Raw genomic sequence first — 13103 nt, forward strand, 5'->3', positions numbered from 1 at the left:
TTGTCTTTTACGAACCACTTTAATTACAAACAGATCTATAGAACCAGATTGGCATATCTTGATTATTGGTTATGTGATGTACTTACTGAATTGTTTACGCTTTATTCCTGCATAGGGCCTACAAGACAATTGAAGAGGAAGATTTAAAGTTCCCTTTAATATATGGAGAAGGAAAAAAGGTACGATTTTTGTCATTAACATTAATAGAATATAGATTAGCAGGACAAGCTGGTCAGATCTTGGTGTTCCTAGCTTATTGTGGGATAGGTGCACTTTTGGCTCCTTCTTATGCTTTCAATTGCAAAAAACATTTGATTTTACATGATGCTATATTTGATTGAAGTAGAAGTGATGGAGAGGGCACATTTAGGGGACCATTTCTAGATTTAGTGAGCCCTGCTAAAGGCCTTGGTTTTTACAGGTACTCCTAAGGTGCCACTGATCAAGAGCTTTCAAAGGGGATCTTTTTTTTTTGTTCCCCCATTGATGTGTTTTCTATACGGCAAAGCACATTTATTGATGAAAGCCAAGTGATACAAATGTGAAGATATAAAGAGGTGGCACACAACAAGACATAGGTGAGTTTTATAAACCGTTATTTTCTAGGAAAACTTTAAAATGACAGCTAAAGAAAGTGGAATGTGGGCAAGCTTGGCAAGGTGGAAAATAGGTGCATAATAAAATGTGCTGCATTTTTGGCACTTTTTTAAATGACCCTTGTGGTTTCAGGAGACATTGTAAGTCACCTCCACACATTATTGGCTCTCCTGTATTTGGGACTCGGGAGCAAATATCTATGGGCTCGATTCTATTCAGCGCGATGTAAATAGCTCCGTGAGTGAGCTCCCGGAGCTATTCAATACACCGCGCTGACAAGTCCGACTAATGATTTCTTCTCTCATCCCTCCAGGGATGAGAGAAGAAATCCGACAAAAGTCCCGGCGCGAGGCTGTTTTCTGCCCTTAGCGCCAGGAAAACAGCCTCGCGACGGGAAGTTAGGTCGGGGAACACCCGTTATCGCGCCTAAACACCCTGTTTAAGGCGCGATAACGAGCCTTCCCCGACCTAACAGCGCGATGAATTGAATAGCTCCGGGAGCTATCTCCCGGCGCTATTTATATCGCGCTGAATTGAATCGTGCCCTATGATTGTCCGTACATGCAGGTCAGCTTGCATGATATTGTCAACTTTGCCTGTTCAGCGTTGTGGCAGGATGACCTCACTAAAAGATATCTTTCAAGTTGTTAGTGGTACAGATCGTACCGTGTTTATGCAGCTTTAAGTGTAACTGGCATTTTACAGTGCTACAATGCTGATTCTTGACTGTAATAGATCACAGTATTACTGATAATTGTTAAAGTAGCCCATGTATTGTGGAAAGAGAGGGCCATTAAAATGTATATTCTCTAAACCTCCTTTGATCATCAAAAAGTGGATTCCAAATATGTATATCAATACCGATAAGTTATTGACATAATTTTGGTTCTTCAGAAATTATAGCTGACTTTGTTTCAGAAAATACTTCTCTTTGCTTGCAATGATATGCTGCACTTGAGTTATGCTATTTTCATATTAAAGTGTTTATTGAGCAATTAGGAAATTTATTTTATAAAATGAAAGCATCCACTATAAACCTCTTTTAAAAAAAATAGCAGCACAACAATGTTTTCTCATAATAGTCAGTATACTAGTGTGAGTGAAGGCCAGGGAAATTGCTGAATTGAGTCATGTAGAGCCTCAAAATGATTCTGAAGTTATCTAAAGGATATTAGAGGCAAAAAGTGGACAAATACCTGGATACCTACTGCAGGTTACCATGCAGCCTACTGCAGGTTACCATGCAGCCTACTGCAGGTTACCATGCAGCCTACTGCAGGTTACACCAGGCAGCCTACTGCAGGTTACACCAGGCAGCCTACTGCAGGTTACCAGGCAGCCTACTGCAGGTTACACCAGGCAGCCTACTGCAGGTTACACCAGGCAGCCTACTGCAGGTTACACCAGGCAGCCTACTGCAGGTTACACCAGGCAGCCTACTGCAGGTTACACCAGGCAACCTACTGCAGGTTACCAGGCAACTAGCCAACTGCCAGTTAGCAGGCAGACACAAAATTCAACTATAAAGATGCATACACACGTAACGATTTTGTAACCAACGATTTTCTGTCAACTTTTCCCTTGAAAAGTGAACGATTTTTTGAAGTGTAATGAACGATTTTTACAACGATGAACGAAAAATGTTCCTTCCCTTAATGAAAATCGTTATGTTGGACATTCTGAAATGGACGATGAACTAAAACTACAAACGGGAGCACGCTTGAAAGATTATCGTTCATCGTTATAACTCAGAAACTAAATGATGTTTTGAACGATAACGACGTCGTTAACGACAAATGGTTCAAAAAATCGTTACGTGTGTTAATTAAGGGATTATGTTGTTGTATTGTTGTTTTTTTTTGTAATTTTTAGATGTCATTCACATAAATCAAGATGCTATCTGTTTAGAATTAATTCCTTGCAAAACTGAGCAATAATTGTTTACTTCTCAGCAAATACACTAGAAATACTACAGGTACACCACCGATTTTCCGACAATTTTTTATGGTCCGCCACCTCTCATAATCCGGACAAATTTTCCGCACGTGGCCACTAGCGACGCTGTGTTGGTACTTAAATTTATTCAACAGTGAAACAGTTAGTAATCCTGATGGGTTTTTGCAGTACACTGTACTGACAGCTCATCCTGATGGCAAGTACAGGGTTAGCGTTAGGCCGTGGGGGGGGGGATTTTGGGTTAGGTTGCGGGAGGTGAGGGATACCCGTTGGGATGCCGCTGTGTATTACTAACGAGACCACTGTTAGTCCAGCAAAACTGATAAAAACCGGTTCAGTGCCGAACCAAGGGTGGTGTACCTGTATCATGATTTGTTCTTAAACTGTGCTTTATCTCAAAATCAATTTTCTTACATATAATTGTAGATGTTTTGCAGCAAATGTAAAATTAAATGAGAATTGATATAGCCTCCTGCTATCTAGTGATACTTAGCGATTATGTTCCTGCCCTGCTCTTTGTACTCTGTATGTTACAGTATCATGTGTGTGATATGTGGAATTGTCCACCCCATGCTGCAAAGTCTGAGGATATTTGTAACGGTAGTTCTCTGACTATATCAAAATGAGGCCAACGTGATCCTTGCCCTGTTTGTCTTGGGTCTCTGTATAGTCAAAAAGCTGGTTCTAGACACCTTGTTCCCCCACACAAAATGGCTAAGCCATTTATGTATCTGGGCTAATATAAATCAGAGATCATAAATGGCTACGTTTGAAATGAATATAAAAGTTGTGAAAGTATATTCATTTTTATGACCATAATACAACCCAACCAGGAGATGATGAGAAATTGCTACATGAACAGGTCTGCCTTTATGGACAAGATAATTTTCTTTAAAAATGGTGGTATAATGTCTAGTATGAGAGATGCCTACAGTAGGTATCATATCTTTTTGGACCTCCATGCAAATGTAGAGTTGTCATGTAAAAGTGATACGCAGGTCGGATGGATATAGAGTTAAGGCCTCAGTTTTAGTATAATTCATTTTATAACCAAACAAAGTTCATTACTCCGTGAGAGAGGACCACTTCGTCAGCAAAGATATTTTAAAATCAGACGTGCCGATTGTTATGCCCTTGACGTCAGGGGAAAGGCAAAATTGTGCTGCAAGGGGCTCAATAGTTAATCCAAAAATCAGGTGTGACAGAAGGCACCCTTGTCTAGTGCCATTATTGATACTCAGAGAACAGGAGGCAAGTCCATTTACATATACCCTGGTTGATGAAACAGAGTATAAGGATTCAATTCTAAGGATTCAATTCACAGCTAGACCCAAATTGTCGAAGAGTCTTAGGGGTAAATTTACTAAAGTGAGAGTTTTTAGAAGTGAGTTTTAGAAGTGATGTTGCCCATAGCAACCAATCAGATTCTACTTAACATTTAACTAGCACCTTCTAGAAGATAATAGCTAGAATCTGATTCTAGACTTAGAATCTAAGTCTTTGACTTAGCTGAAGGATGTACTAACATGGACGCTGTAGATGTGTGGGAAATTACGTTGGACACACACAGCTGTGGAATGATTAACTTTTTTACTATCACACTCCAAACAGAATGTGCCGAAACCATGCAGAACATTCAGTGAATGCTGACTTCACAGAATGTGTTGCTGGTTTGTTAGATCCTTTAGCTTGTCGCATGCAGCACCCTGGTGAATTTGCAAACACCGTTCTGCATCTTGGTGAAGGTGCTGGCACAGGGTTGCAGCAACTCCACTGTATTCAATGAACGGATAAATATTTGGTCAAGGAAGTGTGGAAGCCCTAGTTTATCTTAAGGGGGTACCATTTTACAGATCGCTTCTGTCTTGTCTGGGTTAGGTTTCACTCATTTGTAGGAAACAAGTGACCCGTATGAAACCTTTGAGACCCTATATCAGGATTTGTCAGGGTTCAATTTCAGGTTAAATTATCCTTATCCTTTCAAGAACACTGTGTAGGCATTCATTGTGTTGTTGCAGAGTGGCTCCAGATCAGTATGTCACCAACGATCTCACATGGCTGTCCAGCAAAGAGCTGCCCCATGCATCTCTGGAGTAACTCACTGCCACTTGAAATTCCATATGACATGCACAGAAAAACATATCGTCCTGCTGGGAACATAAATGCAGTGAGCATGGATTATTCCTCATCCAGTGGAATTTTCCTGAATGCACACTTTGCTGGGTATGGATTGATAGACAGTATGTAGATAGACAGTCAATAGACACTAGAAGTTTGACAGGCAATAGGTCGACAGGGTCAAAAGGTTGCTATGTAAATTGTCAAAACAGAAAATGTTGACACTTTTTTTTTGTTAATTTAACAGTAATCCTAACCCTTCCCCTAATGCCTAACCTTCCCCCTAGTGCCAAACCCTAACCATGCCCTTTCGCAAGCCTAACCCAAACCCTCCGCCAAGTGCCTAAATCTAACACTAAAAAATAATGAAAACACATGAAAAACTATGTTGATATTTTTTGTGGCGCCCATTTGCATGTCGACCTTTTGACCATGTCAGACTTTTAACCCTGTCGACCTTTTAACTCTGTCGTCCTCTTCACTGTCTACCTTCTGCTGTCTATTGACCGTCTATCTAGTTGCTGTCTATCTACCATCCAGATACCCGCTTTACTAGTGTGCTAGATATATCCGCATCAGGCATGTCTGCAATCACTTGCTCTACCTTTCTAATTGCATGGTTAGGTCTCTCATTATGTTCAGGTGCATCTGGTCAGTTTAAATCCTCAGTGTTGCATCATTATTAGGGATGGATATCCTTGCGCACAGAGTGTGTGTTTGTGTAACTAAGATGAGTGCTGCTTCTACAAGTGGGGATACCCGTCCCCACTGGGTATACTAGAAAATTGGGTTGTGTAGCGCTCAGACCTATTGCTAAGTGGTATTGTTTCAAATGATTGGGTGATGTGTAAAGAAAAATGTACCCAAAATGTTGCAAGATAATAGTTTACTGGTCTCAATAGACTGCAGCAGTAAACAGAATATTGGTGCTTGTACAGAGAAATGTACAGTAGCAATCATAGATGTGGGTTGGTTGGTATGAACAAATATTGTAATGTACATCATTATTTGTTGCAGCTACTATGGCTGAGACACATTTTATAGCCTCTGCAACTGGGGTATTCGTCAATCTGTCTTGTTCCACAATGACCTTATCTTTCATGGCAAAGTTGTATTTCCCTCGGTGCACAAACTGTGGGAGGAATTGAGTCACCCAGCTGCATGCGATATACAACTGAAAATGTCCCAATAATGTTGCACTCAAGAAAGTCTATGAACTCCCAGAGCTCTTGTGGGCTTCTCTAGATTGTATATTCCTTTGCTTTGAGCTGTATTAGGTTCGGCATGATATTATCATAAAATAGGGGCACATCCACTAGGCGACAATGAAAAGACTATATCGTTATCGTTAAGTTGTTCATTGTTCTGTGCAGTGCCTACACTAAACGATATGTTGTTCAGAGTAGGCACCCTCCATCATCCCCGAACATGGCCAATCTGTCATTATCGGCAGATTGACCGGCATGTTCAGGCGATAATTGTTGTCGGAAACAACTAGCGGGAGCGCGCATCGCTGGTTGTTTCCGACATTTGTATGCCATATTTGTGCTCGATTACTGACCAATAACGATGTCGTTATCATTCAATCGCTCTGTTTAATCGGGTAGTGGATGTACGCCTTAACTGTGGTTTTACTTCATGATCCACATTATGGAATTGTAGGTTTGCATAAGTGAAATCAATATGGGTTGTGCCCATTATTTTGATTACTTGATTGTCTCTCTCCAGTCAATTCATGCATGGGAGCCAACTTGTGTCCTCATGGTTTTGATCAACTGTGTCAAAGACTGAACTGTGCATTTTACATTTTTACTGGAAGGACTACTATATTTCACAGCTGGCAGCTTACTGCTACAGCACCATCTGGGTGGCCTGCAGAGCTTCATGCAATTATCTTTAGTCTATCTCGTATTCCCAAATAGCCAAAGTCTACTTTACACTCCACAAACCTCATTAGATACCAATATTAAACATGTCAGTTGTATACCGTTGGTTACCGGCACATGGACTATGCAGTAAGGAGATTTCCTGAGCACGCATGCATGCTGTGCTATGTATTTAGCAGCATTACCGGGGGACATCCGGAACCCTTGATTAAAATCGGTGAATGAGTGATAACATATTACTCATTTAGTATTTTAGGTGCCCCTCAAATCCCGGCTATTGCAACATGTTTTTATCTTTTACTGTAAAAAGTTTTTGTTCAAAGGCAATGCATATACAATGCTTCTGTTTTTTTCTTTTTTTTTTATAGAACTAAAGTTTACATTTGTTTATAGCAAAATATTACATATCTCTGTGGTCACTGCAATCTAGGGATGTTTATGCTAATCTACAGATGTGTCCTCACATACTATTGCCACCGCAGTTGCGCCAAACAGCCCCTCTCGGCTTGCTAGGTCCTGTGCGACTTGGCTTTTTCTGAGCATCGTTTTCATTCTAATGTGCATCTTACTAGCAACACACTGCAACAAAACTGCTTCACAAGACAGCAGTGACTCATTTGATATGTTACACTTGTATATCTGTGTGCGACCGAGTCTGAATCTGTATACGAAGTGCTACGATTTATTTCCACTCCAAGTTCCGTTGTACATATTCTGACTTAGTCGCACACAGATATAGAAATTAATAAGTGTAGTCTCGTGATGCAGTTTTGTGTTGCATCTAAGAAGCATGTTTGAATGAAAAAGATGCTACACCACTCGGCGCAGCTCACTTGCGCGAGGCGTCTCGCGCCACATGCCGTATTAAGGCTAGGCGTATGAGGATACATCTGTTTGCAGTAAGTTTATATATTTGTTGAAATATCATTCCATGCTGCCAAAAGGGATTATTTAGGCTAGAAAGTTTTTGTGTTTTATTAAGCTTTTCGTTTTGATTTAGAAAAAGCATTAAAGAGTATCTATATTAAATCTGAATCAGACATTTAAAAACAATATCAATTTTAATGATCATAAAATGTATGTATTTTGCACATTCATAATACAGGACAAGCATTGTATTTTTGTTCCAATAGTTTAAAATAATGCTCCGTTAACTTTAAAACAGACCTTGCTGGTGTCTGTGTCATCTTGTCTAATCCAGGATGGGGAACGAATCCCTCGCTTAGGAGTCCAGATACAGTAATAGCTTTGTCCTCTGCTGGTAGTTGTGAGCGACAAGCAGCAAGGAATATGGTAAAACTGCATGCACTGGCCATGAGGTTGGGGACGCTTCAGGAATCTTAAAATCAATGGTAGAAATACATGGTAAAAATGTACATAATAGGGTGGATTACATGGACCAGACAATTATCACAAAGCTCTTATTATATCTTTTCCATATCCACAATGTTTTCTTTTAATATAGTTGGAATTTTCTTTGCACACAGGCTCGTGTAATGGCCACAATAGGTGTAACCAGAGGGCTTGGTGATCATGATTTGAAAGTGCACGACTCCAATATTTATATTAAACCATTTCTCTCATCCATTCCTGAGGTAAGTGTCTCCTATCTCTATTTCTCTCTCTGTTTTTAGATTTAACGCTAACTAAGAACAAAGTGAAACTGTGACCTTCACTCTGAAAATGTTTACACTGTAATTCCCCAGCTGCTATCCTAAGTGCAGTGTCTCCCTCCCTGGCCTCTTTGATCAGTGTTCTAGTACAGTATGTCCCCCTATCTGTACTCTACTCTACTACAATGTGTCTCCCCCATACTGCGCTCTACCCTAGTGCAGTAATAACACATAACTTGCTTCACATCTCTGAAACACACTACTACTTTAACGGAGGCTCTTTTCACACCTGTGCTGAGCCTCTATTGGTTTTTTCTTATTTCCTAACTACGACCAAAAAATTTTTTTGCATTTTCTAAAATTTTAAAATATAGGATCCTATACTAATGAGCAGATGAGTATTGGGACTCCTACTCATATTGATGTACTCGCTGAGTAAGCCTTGTCCTGATCAATGATATGGTTAAAACTGGAACCTCATTTATTTTTTTCTTTAAACAGCAAGTTAAGTATCATTTGTGTATACCTCTGACCATTTTTCTTAGCTGTCCTACTACAAATCATTGTTTACTTTTCAAATTGTCCCTGGAAGTCAAACCAGTATGGTTGCAAGTCACACTTACATACATTTGCTGCACTCATCATGTCATCTAAAGCTGCATACACACTAGACGATTTTTATGGACGATAACGATATCGTTCAACAATATATTGTTCAGTGTGTATGCAGTGAACGACCAAGGATGTGCGCTCCTGCAGGTCGTTAACGATGTCTTTTGTCATCCGTACATGCATGCCAATCTGACGATATCGTCAAGTATTGCCCGTTCAGAGATGTGGCAGGATGACTTCACTGAAAGATATCTTTCAAAGATATCTTAAAGTTCAAGGGAAATCTATATCGTTCATACAGTACATCGTCTAGTGTGTATGAGCCTTAAGGCAGAGAGAGAAAAAAACTATTTCAGACATAGCTCAGGGACATTCCAAAGCCTCTCTGCTCATTACAGCATGTGCCATGTGACTATAGTTGCCATGGTAGTCACATGATAGTGGAGCCTGCATGATTTCCAAATCATTAATAGCAGCCTAAAGAAACAAACTACGGAAATGGTAATTACGCATCTTTTTCTTATAGCCACATAATTTTTGCTAAATAACTAAATAAACAATGCACACATAATTTTTATTCTTCTATACTCCATGGCAGCCATTACAATGGATCGCTTTACTTCTAAGTTAGGTATAACAACCCCCACAGATGGTATACAATGCAGCTCTTCCTCTCCCCCTGTGTTTTCTGTATCTCAAAGCATAGTTAGGTTGAGTAGTGGTTTGTTATTTTTCTAATACAGAGACTTATCTTCTAATCGGCCTGTCAATAGCTTCTAACCATGGATGCAATTTAGTTCAGCGCGATGCCGAATAGCCCTGGGAAGGAGTTCCTGGAGCTATTCAATTGACCGTGCCAAGTCCAATTACAGGATTTCTGCTCTCACCCTCCTGAAGTGCAGACAGAAATCCGACTTAAGTTCCGGCCATGATGCTGTTTTCTGGCTTAGTGCAGAGCGAACAGCCTCGCGGCTGGCACTTTAGTCCAGGAATCCTGTTACTGCGACTAAACACCCAGCTTAAGGAGTGGTAACCAGTATTCTCCCACTTAAGTGTTTCTAGTTCGATTTAACAGCACGGTCAATTGAATAGCTCCAGTAATTCTTTCCTGGGGCTATTCAGCATCGCGCTGAATTGAATCACAACCTAGAGAGAAAAATCGAACAGTGCCACTGGAGTGAAGATCCTCCATCACGTCTGCATTTCAAACCTTTAAATAACCCTTTTGAGTTTTCAAAATCGAAGAACAGGCCCCAGCACCACACATAAAATTTCTTCATGCGGTGAGTGAATTCCACATTTAACAAGGTAACTGTCAGAGGAAGGTGTCTCAAAATACATTACTTGGCACATCAACTCCATAAGCAAACAGCAGTAAGGAAAGTATTACAGATGATTGGAATGTTGTCTTCCACCATAGTGGTACTTCACTGGGCAAGATGGCTCATGTGTAGTCTTCAGCTAGAGTTATTAACCCTGTGGGATCACAAGCAGACCTTCCTGGGTCACATCAGGTTATCAAGACCCATCAGTAATCTTTTGCCCCAAATTAAAGTCACAGGGAGTGTCACTCTTAGATCCAGAATGGATAATACTGATAACAATTTCCAGTGCTAAAGGCTGGGGTGCACAACCGCTTCACATAAATGTACCAGAAATGAGAGCAGTATAGGAAGCAGTTAAATAGTTTCATCAACAGTTACTGGGAAAGCACCTCCAAGAATCCTCAGACAAGAGGAAAATGGTGGCCTCCATAAAGATCCAGGGAGGCACTAGAAACAGAGCTATGATGGAGGAAGCAGCAAAACTGATATTTATAAATGAGGCCAGCTAAAAGAACCGTCCCACATATCCTTGATATTGCCATTATCCACATTCAAGGTACAAGTGTCAGCTCTGGTGTTTTATAGGAGAATAAATAGACCTGAGCCTCAGAAATAGAGATCATTCATTTTTTCCAAGTGGTGAAGTGAATTCAGCGCTTTATTAGGTACTATGTGACGCTGTGAGACCTCAGTCTAGAACAAAGGCTTCCAAACTCTGTCCTCAAGGCACCCTAACAGTCCAGGTTTTAAGGATATCCATGCTTGACCACAGGTGACTTAATTAGTACATCGGTCAATTTGATTTAACCACCTGTGCTCAACCATGGATATCTCTAAAACCTGAACTGGGGGTGCCTTGAGGGCCGTATTTGGGAACCTCTGGTCTAGAGCTTAAAGGAACCTTGTTCTAAATGTCTGAGTATAAAGTTGTTCTAAGAACCAAACCATGACTTTTGGCACTTCAGTGTATAGCCGTTTGACATGGTGGATACAATAAAACATAAGTAAATGTCCAATATATGCGCATTGTAAGAGAAGCAACAAGTGAAAATAAAAGCTGCAGTTGTGAGATGCTCTTGGGTTTTTGTTTATTTTCTCTCCTTTACCCCGTCGCTAGGAAGGTAAAGACAGGAGAGGGTATAGTGGGAAAGAAGGTCCTCTGGTTTGAAGGCTATGTCCCACCTTCCTGATCCAGACCACATTGTCCCATGGTGTGGAAGTTGGGTGGAATCTCTGCATAGTATTTGTGGTCCAAGTCCAGCTCTACTGTTTAGGTGCATGTATTTTTTTCTGCAAGTGACTTACAATTGCCTAAACTCAACAGAGATGCTGATTCATTAACTTATATTTATTATTGGCAGCATTGATTATTTGGCGTAAATTTCGGCTCTCACTGTGGCCTCAAATATTTAAAATGACTCAACAGCTAAAGGTGGTCAGCCATTGTATTGCAGCTAAAACCTATGAATAGTTTGTCCACAATACACACACTGTAACCATACTGTATGAACTACATCCTGGCAGCAGATTCCCCCAGAGTTAAAATCTCATTTTACATGTGTTAGATCTGTATCTTTGTGAACAATAGTGTTGGCTATAATGTGGCCAGCGCTGATGATAGAGATACTGAAAATAATGCAATCAAATAGGATGAACAGTTCTTTATTATTAGGCCCATTAAAATCATTTAATCATGTTCCAAGGCAATTGGAAAACTACCAATCAAGAAAAAAAAATGTTTATTAATATAGTAAATACTAATTAACTCTGATCATCGCGGAAAATGATAACATCGGTTTCTTATTATATTCAAGTAAGACGTAGGAAGTTAACATTCTCCAAATACGCTTTAGGATGTTTGTGTTTGAAGTCAGAGCCGGGTGATCGCACCTGGAAAAATACTGAAGGCAGCATTCACTGCACAGATGGAACACAGAGCACTTGGGGATTGAAGAGAATAAAAGGGATTGAAAGGCAGGAGACCTTAAAAGGGAGAATAAAAAAGAAGGGGATCTGCTTGCAATCAAATCACATTTCTTAAGTTCCTGTGCCTTTCTTGTAGTCAGCATATCACTTAGATCGGACTGAAATGTAGCCGTGTTGTGCTTCTGCATATTGCATGAGCAGTCTTCTCACTAGGTAAATTGCAACATGGAACCAGCCACCATTACATTGTTTGCACCTGATTGTAATTGTGCCCATGGGAAAGACCACAGATATAACCTGAGAAGTGCAGCCATAGATTTTCTCAGTTAAAGTGTATTTGTTTTTCTTTACATATAGAAATACAGTCAATGAGGCCTTGTGTGTACTGCCCACATGGGCCTATTTATTAGGGATTTATTTACAGCTTGTCCATTCCAGGCTTGGGAGGATGGGGGGGGATGCGCTAATCTGTCTGCACATGTGCAGTGGTGCTGAAAGCCCAGATTTTGGCTTTTCCGTTCCATTAACAGTGAGCAAATAATAATAAAATATTCAATGTATATGCATAGACATTTGGGAGCAATGCTTATTTCAAAACACAAATGTGTTTTTTTTTCCAGGTTTTTTTTTTATTTACCTTGAGTTGGAACTAACAGAACAGGGATTACAGCAGTACATTTACAGCCACAGTCCTTGTTATTTACCAAAAACATAGCATATATTCTACCCAGGCGCATTATCTCCAACAATAGCTGTGCCAATTGCTTGTTATACAGGGCACAGCCCCACCTTCAAACACCTATTGTAGCTGGATATAGGACTTTTTGACATTTAATAAGTAGAGTCTCAACTAAATCCTTAAATTCATAATATGTTGTTATCCACAATACTCTCTCATGCTTAGCTTATACATTTAGAAAACACACAAAATAAGAGAAAAAAAAGCAGAGTATATGTCACGGTGCACTTACAGGGTCAGTATTTCACTTATTTATTATTCTCTGAAAAACAAAAGTGTAAAATTCAATAAACCTTTATTATTTACTTTACTAAAAATAATGTGTTCGATG

General features: G+C 40.0%; 1 protein-coding gene across 2 annotated transcripts in view; it reads left to right on the top strand.

Annotated features, from left to right (window-relative positions):
* PPM1H (protein phosphatase, Mg2+/Mn2+ dependent 1H) overlaps nucleotides 1–13103 on the top strand; it is a 186265-nt gene that overhangs the window by 146645 nt on the left and 26517 nt on the right. For both annotated transcript variants that reach the window (XM_088454370.1, XM_088454369.1), the window contains exons 7-8: nucleotides 116–179; nucleotides 8045–8152. In XM_088454370.1, the coding sequence (XP_088310496.1) occupies nucleotides 116–179; nucleotides 8045–8152 (172 nt within the window). The remainder of the gene's footprint in view (nucleotides 1–115; nucleotides 180–8044; nucleotides 8153–13103) is intronic.

This window comes from Taudactylus pleione, unplaced genomic scaffold (assembly GCF_031769625.1).
Source record: "Taudactylus pleione unplaced genomic scaffold, aTauple2 ptg000040l, whole genome shotgun sequence".
NCBI lineage: Eukaryota > Metazoa > Chordata > Amphibia > Anura > Myobatrachidae > Taudactylus > Taudactylus pleione.